The sequence below is a fragment of the Microtus pennsylvanicus genome, chromosome 4 (assembly GCF_037038515.1).
Source record: "Microtus pennsylvanicus isolate mMicPen1 chromosome 4, mMicPen1.hap1, whole genome shotgun sequence".
NCBI lineage: Eukaryota > Metazoa > Chordata > Mammalia > Rodentia > Cricetidae > Microtus > Microtus pennsylvanicus.
In genome coordinates, this window is record NC_134582.1 from 27,156,669 (window position 1) to 27,168,721 (window position 12,053).

Sequence of the window (12,053 nt, forward strand, 5' to 3'; positions counted from 1 at the left end):
GCAATTCTACTACACTTAAACTTAGGTATATTCCTTTGAAGTTAAGAGAAACATATGCTAACTACCAAAGCATTTGGACCCTTTCAGGGCCATTATGATCGACTACAACTACTGCTAATGTTGGAGTATAAATCCATTTCCCAAATGCTGCTTCTCTATCTCCTAGGCTAATTACTCCATTGCACTGCTCTTGAGCCTGTGAAGAAAACAGCATAGCCCGGCACAGCTCACAGCTTTAAGAGCTCATCGTTTAATCTTTATTTCTACTGTCTGTCTTCTGAGGCATAGCATATACAAGGCACAGAACTAGACAGCTGCAGTGACTGTTCACCAGATGGTCAGGATGCCCTAGCTCCAGACTTTAGCCTTACTAAAATCACCTAACAATGTAAGGGTTCGTTTGTCACCTGCAGGCATTACTAATCAAAGTAGACCTCCTAAAAGAGCAACTATGATCTCTGATCATTTCCGGAAAGACTTTTGAAATAAACTATGAAAAAAAATCTATAAACAAACCAGGAACTTCAGGAAAAGGGGCCACTGCAGTAAGTTCCAAGTAATCCCACCAAAATTCACAGGAAAACTGGCGTGTGGATTCCATCTTAGAACCTCTTTGCTAAAGGTAAGAGTTTCTCACTGATGTTTGTTTTTAAAGACAATTATTTATATGCAAGGTAATACTGTACAATAATAATGGCACTGTGAGAACTGTTAGTGTAAATTACTTTGGTTGAGCAAGTTTTAACAAGTAAATCTGGTAAGAACTTTAAAGTTCTCTCATTGAATAATTCAATTCTACAAAACACTGGTAGGATTAAATATATACACAAAAATCTATGAACCAGAAAGGCAAAGTAGCAAAGGAATAAAAAGAATCCACTAGACAAGCTGTGAGAAGGAAGTTACAGTGATGTGAAAGAAAGCTAAGCTGCATGGTAAACAAGCAACCAGAGGAGACGAGAACGGTGAGCTCAGAACAAGACTTCAAGTGGAAAAGGCAAACAAGCACGTGTAGCTGCAAACAAGAGCAACTCAAAGGATGAAGCAGAGACCAGCGTGGGAACAAAAGCAAATCTCTGCAGCTGCTCAGTGTAGGACATAATGAAGACCTTACAAAGCTGACTGTTCAGCTACTGCAAAAGCACAGGAAGAAGCCTACCAGCTTACACAGGAAGCAGGTACCTATACACACCCACTCTTGTTCACAGTAACACTTCTACGAAAAATTATTCAGCTGTTACGAAAATTGAAAATGAAATTCACAAGTAAATTGATGGGAGTTGGAAACATGCACATTAAATAAGAAAACCTAAATCCAGAAAGATAAATATTGTATATTTCCTCTCATTTCTGGATGTTACCTTTGAATATTCACATATATGTGTTCCATTTGTAATGTCCACAGAAGTAGGGAATTTATTAAGGGGAGAAGTGGCCTTCAAGAATGTGGGGATAGAGCACAGTAGTATAAAGTATTAAGGGGGAGCAATAGAATAAAATGGGCTAAACAGGGGTGGAAGATGGGAGGCAAAGTAAAGAATGAAATATGGGGAGAAAGGGGTAATTAATATTAAAATCCTTTGTAAAAAACTTGGGGACCTACTACTGTAGGAGCTTCATAAGATATAGATGTATATAAAGAGGTATAATGGTGTTACCCTACAATGAGGGGAGGCCATACCCCAATCTAACAAATTACCCCAGTATCAAGAATTAGGTTACCATTTTTTTGAGTTGTTAGCCAATGGTGTCACACAGACCACTAAGTATAACATGCTAACCGTCATAACTTGATGCTAAAAACCTATTGCTGAAGACACTACATACTTGAATCACAGACCATGGGGACATTGAGCGGGCATTCATCCTTACTACCAGAGCTCATGGGGCTGGAAGAGTCCATGACCAGTGCTAGAGAAAAGTAAGCCTCAACCTCATCGTTCATGAAAATCTGCAAGCTACAACGACTGGCCTGGCAAGACAATGTCCACTGGTGCCACCTCAGAAGCCTCTCCTGGCAGTAGATGGCAATTAGCAGAGACTCCGATCTGGTCAATGTGCGGAGATCACACACTGGATGCTTAGCCCTAAGTCAGACATTCACATCACACCCTTTGCCCCAAGGCTCAGCCATCATCTCTGAAGAGAGCATCTCTTAAGAGCTAAAGGGGAACTTCAAGGAAAGTTTTCTAGATAAACAGGAAAGCTGCACATATGAACTCACAGTAAAATGACAACAAGCTCCAGCCAGACAAAATTCCAAGACAGAGGGAGGACAGTGGACCTGTGATCCTACCACTAGCTGAGGAGGGGAGAACAAGGCAGCATTTTAAACGGGATGCCTGGGAACTAGTTGGTCAAAAAAAAAAAAAAAAAATGGACTCAATTGGAAAAGGAAAAAAAAGAAGCAATCTCAAAGTTGAGTGGAAAGGAGGGTAGAAATGAAAGAGTTTAAGGGGATTTAGTATGTCTCAGATACACTGAAATTATTAAAGAAGTAAAAAAAAATACAACAAAAAGGTCAACAAACCATTTTACATACATGAGCTATTCTGTAGATGTATTTGCATCTGTACCTATACATAAGTACTTGTACATAGGTTTTATATGAAAAGAGAGATCATTATTTTCCTAGTAGGTCACCATTTTAAAACCCAAATAGTACATGAGGTTCTTTCTCATTTTTATGCACCTATTAAGAAAGGACTACATAGAAAAAACAAGGTAATTGAGGGAATGCTTCAAAATTAGCATTTTTCTGTCAAGTACATAACAATTCAGAACATACTTACTGAAATAAGTTTATATACATGTCCACATCCCTCATATCTGCTTGTAACCAGTCTTTCTTAAATCCAAGGACAAGCGTGTTTGGTTTCATACGACCAAGACCAGCAGCCTAAAATATAAAACACAATTTCAAATACACACTATTTAACAAGCCAATTTTTAAGAGGTGAAGTATTTCCACATTGACAGGATTTTTTTGTAAATTATACATATAAAATTGACCCCTAATTACTTATACTAAATACAAATAAAAATAGATATTACAGTGGAACACTTGAAAGCTACTAAATTCACTTTTATATCTTGATGACATGAAAAATTTTGTACTTTTACTAACCAAAAATAAGGTATTTAATTTAAAAAGAAAAACAACAGTTGCATTCCCAACCTCCTTGATATGTTTTGAGAACAGTCATTAATGCCTAGGTGCACTAATGTCCGGAGTTCTGAATTCTTCCAATAGGAAACTGAATTCTTTCAATCATTCACATGTTCTTTCTGAAATCTGTTTGGTTCCTTCCCACAACAGTTCAAGCATTCATCTTGCAATCTCACCAAGAGCTACATTGCAAGCCAAGCATGGTGGGTGCATGCTAATAATACCAGCATTCAGGAGGCAGAGCCAGACTGCCATGAGTTTGAAACCAGCCTAGTCCAGATATAGTGAGTGTCATGGGTTATATAGTATTTGAGACAGATAGGAAGATCCAGTCTTAAAACACACATGGACACAGAAACAAAGAGCTGCAATTAAGCATAACAATTATCCCTCAGAGTCCAAAAGAATCTCTTTTCTGAGATTTTGTTTTATTTCTCAAGTATACTAAGAAATTATATCCTGGGAGGGTATGACTTTTTAAAAATTGTGGTAAGGGCTGAGGAGATAGTTTGCATGAAGACCTGAGTTCAATCCCAGAATCCATGTAAAAGCCCATGCCTTGTGGCACACACTTGCAATAACAGTGACAGAGACAGAGACAGGCAGATCTCTGGGGCTCACTGGCCAATCAAACTAGACAGACTGGCTCGTTCCAGTAATGAGTGAAAGACACTGTTTATTAAGTCCACACACGAACCTGCACATACAGACACATACGTAAATGAATCATGGTAAAAAGTTAACAAGTTTACCATGTTAAATAATATTTATTGTGTCCACAATACTGCCAAGTAATACATCACTATTTCTAGAACCTTCTCATTACCCCAACCAGAAATTCTGCAACGGCTGTGTAACAGCTATTCATAGCTAGTCATGTTCTTCTCCCTTGTGGCCCTTGTGACATTTAATACACTTTTACCTGGTTACTTCATGAGCAAAATCCCACAACTTTGATGGTTAGCTTACTTCACTTAGCAGGCTGTCTTCTAAACTAATGCAAAAGTGAGTACCGTAGTCTTTTCCTCAGATAGACAGTATCTTTGTATTTAAATATCCACATCACATGTGCTTATCCATTCGTCTGATGATGAACACACTGGCTGTGTATAGCTTGTACCTTCTGGCTGCTGTGCACAATGGTGCAGTGGCAAATACCTGCACTAGAAAAATCTAACTGTTCCTTCAGTTTTTAGGGATAAATGTCAGAGAATGCAGCCTATCAGTGTATGCTGACAGTCAACAAAGCACAGGTTCTCATATTTCTACGACCCCACTAACAGTATCTCACTGTGGTTTTGATTTACAATTCCTTTATAACTAATGTCAAAAATATTTTTCATGTTTACTGGAGATTATTTAGTTTTATTTTTTACTAATTCTGTGTTTTATTATTATTGTTAGAAGTTTTTGAATACATATTATGGATATCAGAACCTGTGGTGGTTTGGAGGAGAATGGCCTCCATAGGCTCATATATATGAATGTCTTGTCCCCAGTTGGTCAACTGTTTGGGAAGGATAGGGAAGGGTGGCTTTGTTGAGGTGTGTCACTGGGGATGGGCTTCAACGTTTCAAAAGCCCACACCAGGTAGTTAGCTCTTTCTCTGCCTTGCATTTGTGGGTCAGGATATAAGCTCCAGCTACTGCCAGACCTCCATGCTTGCCTGCCTGTCTCTCTGCCCCGATGCTCACCGCACTGATGGCCGTGGACTCACCTCTGAAACTATAACCCACAATAAACTTTCTTTTATAAGTTACCTTGGTCATGGGTTGCATTACAACAGCAGCTACTAAGTTACTTAGTTACTAAGGCAAACCCTTTATTCACAGTGACTGGAACTTTCTCCCATTCCCTAAGTTGTTTCCATTTTCTTCATAAAGTCCTCTGTGGAAAACATTTGAATTCTGAAAACATCCAATTTATTGCTGTTTTAAGGTTCGTGCTTTTGGTGTCATAACTGAGCCTACTGCCAGATCCAACGCCATGGAAAATTTAGCTCTGTGTTCTTTAAGTTTTATGGTTTTAGCTCTCATTTATGTTGATACATTCTAATTTGTTTTTGTCTAATGGTTCTAAGTAACATCTTTAAATCTTTTTTTTTTTTTTGCAAAACATAAAATGAATTCAAATATTTATCAAAGGCCTGGCCATGAGTCAGTGTCCTAAGTATTTCAGTAATTAAGGTGCAGAAAGTAAGGGACAATAAAGAATATCCCAACTTTCTTCTAAAATGAAAACTATCTGCTGGGTAGCATAACCATAGAAGTCTCATATTTGTTTGTTTGTTTTGCAGGGTGGAGGCAGAGTCAAAGGTGTTAAACAGAACCAAGCAGTGTTTTCAGTATCTTCAGGCACAACAGCTGTTTAACAGAGTCAGTTACAAAACAGCAGTGACTGTTGATGGCACAAAATACTATCAAGGTCATGTTTTTGAGGTAAAAACCTATGTCATAATCCTATTATAATGAAAATGGCACGTTTGTTTGAGTGCTAAGGATTAAACTCAGGGCCTCACACAAACAAGCAATGCATACTACCACTGAATAGTTTCTCAAAGTTTTAACTTTATAAAGTACGGAATAAACATCCTGTAAGACACTCTGTGTACTTACACTTTCAGTGGCATTAACGCACCAGGCTCTTGTCTAGTAGTGATAGTGGCAGTTCAAACACATCCAACTTCTCTTTACCCAACAGAAGTGGTCCTGGTCGTTATGGCTGCAGAACTGCTTTGACTCTAGTCCTGGCATCTAGCTTCCCTCTTTGATCCACATCTTCCCCTCTCCCCCTTCATTTACTGGCCTACAGCATATCCAGACACACCGCACCATTCTTTTACTGGCTATATTTCAGGATTAGTATGTTCCCATAATGTTTATGTTTCCCTTAAAATCTCAAAGATTTAAACTTTTAAAAGATTACTGATATTTTTCACAGTTCTATTTTCTGGGTTTCACTTAGAAAATCATTCTCTGAATATTTTATATATTCTCCTAATTTTTAAAATTCACATTTTATCTCTAGGCTTTTAATTCATTTTTAAAATAATGGTTTTGTTTCGATTTTTACTTAAGACAAGGTCTCACTATATAAACCTGGCTGGCCTGAAACCCATGGTGTAGACCAAGCCAGCCAAAAGCACGGGATAATCCCCAGTCTCCAAAGTGCTGAGCCTGCAGCTGTGCACTACTGCATCTGGCTCTCTTTCTATTTTGTAGCCATGGAAGGCTACATGGAAGCCTATCCTTACCATGTATCCCAGGCTGGTCTTCAATCAATGGCATCCACCAAACCTTGCTTCAAAATGACTTTTGCCCAGTCTTTGTGAGGACACATGTCATTCCTTTTCATTGACAGCAATTACAGACAACCTTTTCAAAGCCACCTGTATACGGTAAATTTTCTCATTTTCTGCCATCATTAAATTGCAGCAGCTTCCATGCAGCAGGGTCGTAATTACTTACAACCTACTCACCGCTTGTCTTTCCTAAAGTTTATTCCTAACCAAGCTCCAAAGATTATTCCTACGTTCTAAGAAGCATGCAGCAGAGCTAAAAATCTCACCTCACCTTTGACAGTTCTAATCACAGCGCTTTTTACTTTTAATGTGTACTTGTTTGGTTTTAAGGTTAAGTCGGTAAACACTGTTTCAATTTATATCCCCTATTATCTTTAGGAAAGTGAAACCAGAGTTCCGAAGTTAAGTAAATAGTTCGGTTCAAGATCCATAATAAGACAGCAACAGCACTAACATTTAAACCTGGGAATGATTCCAAATTTCCTATTGTGGTGCCTATAAAATACATAAAGTCTAAACTAAGAGCTAGTAAATGAACAAATACAAAAGACAAGAATTTTCAAAAAAGCAAAATAAAGATGGCTATGACTCAATGTTTTAAAAACAAACCTGGTGGGTAAAGGAAGTGAGAAACACCTAACAGAGAGAGAGGTGAACAGGTTAAGAGAATTTCTAATAGGCCCTTTGTGTCACCCAACAACACAACATTTCTGCAGATTTCTAAATTACAAAATGATTAGTGGTTTGCTTAAAGATATTTTAAAAAGATATAGACTACATGAACAATTAAGTAGAAAACATAAAAGCTTTAATGTCCAGCCATGTGAAAGACTCATCACCTGCATCAAATACTGGGCACCTTCTCTCAAGTCATCTGCATGAACCGGAGCATAGAAAGCCTTCATTTTGTTTTTAATAAGCCATCGCTGATATTTGGCTTGATCAATGGACATCTCTTTCATAGCTTGTCTTCTAGGGCCCTTTAAAACAAAATATTATCAAAATTTTTTACTTGACACACAATCCCTTTCACACTTAGAAAAGGTATCCTCTTGCATTGGTCTGAAAGAATGTGCTTGTGTGGATGGGGGAGAAGTGAAATAACAGTCTTTCATTTTCCCTGAGGGAATTCTAATACCTAAGGTTATGCAAAAAGGCAGAGCACTGCCGGTGCCTGGAGAAGGGAGGAAAAAAGATTTTAAAACAAAATATTTCAATCCTAAATTAATGAGTGAAATTTACAATTACTGAAAATGGAAAAGATATTACACAATGCAAAATAAAGCTTTCTATTTCTCTACAGAAAGTCTCCAATTTTGCTTTCTGTTTGGTCTAAGTGTCTGGGTTACTGAATCACAGTAAATTGAGAATATCAGTAAAAAATCAAAGTAAGGCATATACTTCTATAAGATGAAGGAAATGGGCTTTGCTAACTCAAAATTACATTATTTTCAAAATTCCATTTTGATACTTTTATACAATCTATAAAATTTGTTAGGCACATACATATAAAACAAAACTTTGAAAGTATTTAAAAGTATATATCTTAAAAATAAGTATGTCAGGGGCTGGAGACATGGCTCAGTGGTTAAGAGCACTGGCTGCTATTCCAGAGAACCAAGGTTCAATTTCCAGCAAAACAATTTCCCACAAAACAACTCACTGTTTCATACAGGCAAAACAAAGTACATAAAATAAAAATAAATTAAGCTATAAAAATAAAAAATATGTAGAGAAAAATATCTCCTAATAAAGGAAACTGCCTTCTTTCTAACATCTTGTGCTCAAGGCACTGACTTTAAGGCTCAGCTAGAGACAAACTGGAACACTCCAGGCACCCTGAGTGGGGTCAATGCTGACGACAAACCCTCCATACAAGCCCAAGTGTGCACATGGATATTTGTGGCCTTGGCTTTGCAACCATACAAGAGCGACTGTTACAGGAACTGCAATACAACGAACAACATACATTCTGGCACCTAAATAATGGAGCAGAGTTTGGGGAAAAAACAAATACGACATTCTAGTTTTTCTTTTTTTTACCCTCCAATGCCTATCATTTATTTGTTACTCTTAAAAGACTTATTTTTAACTGGACTCAGATTTACAAATAGAAATTCTCAGTGAGGACAGCCTACTCTCTTGGCAATCTGTTCCCGGCATTTTTTGGTGACTTCCCTTCATTCTCTTGGGCAAATGTTTACCATATTCTGCGGCCTCCTCATTTTCTTATCATACTGTCTGTTCAGAGCAGTGTCACAGGATGCGTGGAGTGACATGATGCTGAGTCTTGGCTGGTCTGGTCCTTGGTTGCCTACCTTCTTTAAGGGTTTTCTGATAACACATTGGCACACATCATTTTAGAGAGACCTTAAAGTTTTCAGGTTATGCTCGCTCTTTTGGGCCCCAGCTGCTGAGGCACAGTACTTACTGTACAGAAATATCCTTCTCTCCCTTTTTTACAGTAGCCAAGCTAACAGCCCTTAGACTGTGTCCATGATGCATCTCAAAAAGACTTGTGCCCTCTCCCCAAAATCCTCCTTGATCTGTAGCAGGAATGCCGCTCACTCAATAGCAGGCACATGTTACTGTGGAGCAAGACACCTTGAGTCATGGAAAACTCTGTCATTCCCACTGACTTGGACCATAAAACCCTTCCAGAACATCTGCAGCTACTTCTGTGACCATGTGCTCCTCAGGAAAAAAAAAAATTTTGTCATCCACTTCAACAAGTATCCAACAATCAATGGCTGGGAAGGAAATAGTCAGCTTCTCTTGACGCAGTTGGCCAGGAGGTGCCACAAAAAAACAAAACAAAACAAAACAAAAAAAAACCTCACCTCAGCTCCAATGCACAACGCATGATGCATCATTTCACAATTATTTTCAAGATTCAAAATGATATTTTTTAAAAAAGTACTACTTTGGGGGTGAAAACTTATTATAGATATTTTTCTTACTCCTGATTCAAATCACAAAGTATCTGTTTAAAAATGCTACTTTGTGACTGTGACTTAAAGGAAAAAGCATTTTGAATAAAACATCTAAAAGAAATCCTACAAATTTGTCTAACGACTTCTAATCTACAAAGTTTGTAATTTACAATCCCGGTTGATGAGTGAAAGAATGATTTACTATAGAAAACAAAACTAATACATACCATATGCACATGGCCACAGATCATCAAACCAACATTTTTCGTGAAGTCATGAACAAGATGAAGTAAAGCAGGGCGCGAGTTTGGAGACCCTGTCATAACAAGACACTGTGGCCTAATTTGAGATAAAATAAATAAAATAAAATTAGAACAGTTTGAAATCTGAAGTTTGTAGGTGGTTTCTCTAAGAGCAAAGCTACAGAAGAGCTTTAGGAAGATGCTGGCTATGTGGGACTGGAGGGATGGCTCAGTGGTTAACAGTGTTTGCTGCTTTTCCAAAGGACCCAAGTTCAGTTCTCAGCAGCCACGTCAGACAGTTCAAGGCTACGTGTAACTCCAGTTAGCTGTCAAGGGCCCCTGGAGACACACAGAGCACATTCGTACAGACAAATAGACATATATAACACATAAATAATACCAAATGTTAAAAAAAAACTTGTAAGAAATAGCATACCAGATACCCCTCCAAACAACACTGAGTTTCTGGGAATGCCACAGAAATTACTATTTTGTTTAAGAATGAGATAATAATTTTTTATCTTCAAAGGTCAGAAATGTTCCAGTCATTTCATAGATCCTAAAAAACTTACTGAACACAACGAAACCACAATATAAACAGGTGAGTTCCATCTCAGCATAATGGCATCACTTCATGTATCAACCCTGTCTAATGCAGCTTACTTAAGACTGCTGTAATGTAAGTAGAATCAACTGCATGTTCTATTGGACTAAAATATTTTCATTCTAGTTAATAACCATGAATGCCAAAATTGCACTCAAGTATCTCTGCAAACATGAGAAGGTGAAAAAATATTTAGATGTTTTAAACTTGCTTTTTTGTTGGCAACAGCAGTGCACACCTTTAATCCCAGCACATGGGAGGCAGAGGCAGGCAAATCTCTGCAAGTTTGAGACCAACCTGATCTACAATAGCAAGTTCCAAGACAGCCAGGAGTACACAGAGAGACTCTGTATTGAAAAATAAAAGCTGATTCTCACTAACTAAAAGAGGAAATAAATTTTGTTTATATAATATCCAGGTATCAATTTATCCACCAAAACAGATTAGCAAAGTTCCTGAAATTAGCAAAGAGCTGACTAATTCCTAAGGTTAGGACTGGAAAGATGCTCAGTAAGGACTCCTAAGGTAAGAACCCAGAGAGCCTACGAGGACTTCCTGTTCTTGCAGAGGATGAGGGTTCCAGTACACATATGGCAACTACCAACAGGCTGACACTTGTTTCAGAGGATCCGATGCCCTCTTCTGATTCTCAGACATACATGTAGGCAAGGACACACATATACATAAAACAAAACTAAGTGAATCTTTAAATTTTTCTTTAATCCTAACTTAAACACTAACTTTTTGACTCATCCCTAAAATAGTAAAAGTATTAACCAAGATTTAGAAATTTAGTGAGGTAGCTCAAAAATCAATTCTGTCTGAGAGGTGCTTTGGAGTAATCAAATGTAACATTATGGCCCAAACAGCTCAGTGCCCTCTTCAGACTGTCTTGTCTCACCTTTCAGCTTCCACAGGTAGCATGATTCTTCAGCAAAGGAACTCTGAGTATTTTACAACCCATAAGGTGTTTGTTTTTCAGACTATGCTACTTAAAAGTGAGTTGTTCCCCATACTTTCTTTCCTGTAAGCAAGATCATGGGTGTAGTGATGACTATGATCACAAAGACAAAACACATCTTCTAGGGGCAATAGAATGGCAATGCGTAAGAACAGTAGTGCCACATGGCCAAATCTGCCTACTTGCCATGAACCATTTATGTCTGAACATCTGTCAACTCCTTCAACATTTAATTATTGCTTTTTAAAAAGCTTCTTGTTAGTAGAGTAGACTCCCCCATAAACAATATAATTCTGTTAAAGTGATAAAACCATGAAATTAACAAACCCATGAGTAACAGCACTACAATATTGAAAGGTATAAAGCAAGCAGCAGAAGGGGGGAGCAGACCATCAGGGAATACTAAATAAAGAAGAGGCTGTGAAGCTGCTGATTCTATACCACAAGTGCAGCAACGCCGCCTAGAGTGCAAAGGTCTGGAAACAGCAGTGATGATGTGTTAAAGAAACCTGAATCAAGAACATAAGAAGTCTACATAAGAAGCAAGTAGACTGAGCCGTCATTTCCATCACCATGGCTTCTTGCTAAAGAGGCCTCTGTGGTCCAGAAGACACTGAAATAGCTAAGGGCAGAAGTCAGCCATCTAAGCTAGAGGATTAGAGGCTGTTTATGGGCAAAACTCTGAAACATTCACCTCCTTTCCTACCTAGCTCTCAGAATTCTGGTAACAAGGACATATAAACAGCTTAAAATATTCCTTTCTGAGAAATCTAATCAGATCAAAAGAAAGCCTTAAAAATGACTTAAATTCCCTGAAGAATGGCAAAGCCGCATTAATCTACA

General features: G+C 38.0%; 1 protein-coding gene across 2 annotated transcripts in view; it reads right to left on the minus strand.

Moving 5' to 3' along the window:
* The window catches only part of Slc12a2 (solute carrier family 12 member 2), a 66,193-nt gene that overhangs the window by 17,035 nt on the left and 37,105 nt on the right, over positions 1 to 12,053 (minus strand). For both annotated transcript variants that reach the window (XM_075968620.1, XM_075968619.1), the window contains exons 16-18: positions 9,631 to 9,742; positions 7,310 to 7,450; positions 2,793 to 2,899 (exon numbers count right to left, since the gene is read on the minus strand). In XM_075968620.1, coding sequence (XP_075824735.1) covers positions 2,793 to 2,899; positions 7,310 to 7,450; positions 9,631 to 9,742 — 360 coding nt within the window. The remainder of the gene's footprint in view (positions 1 to 2,792; positions 2,900 to 7,309; positions 7,451 to 9,630; positions 9,743 to 12,053) is intronic.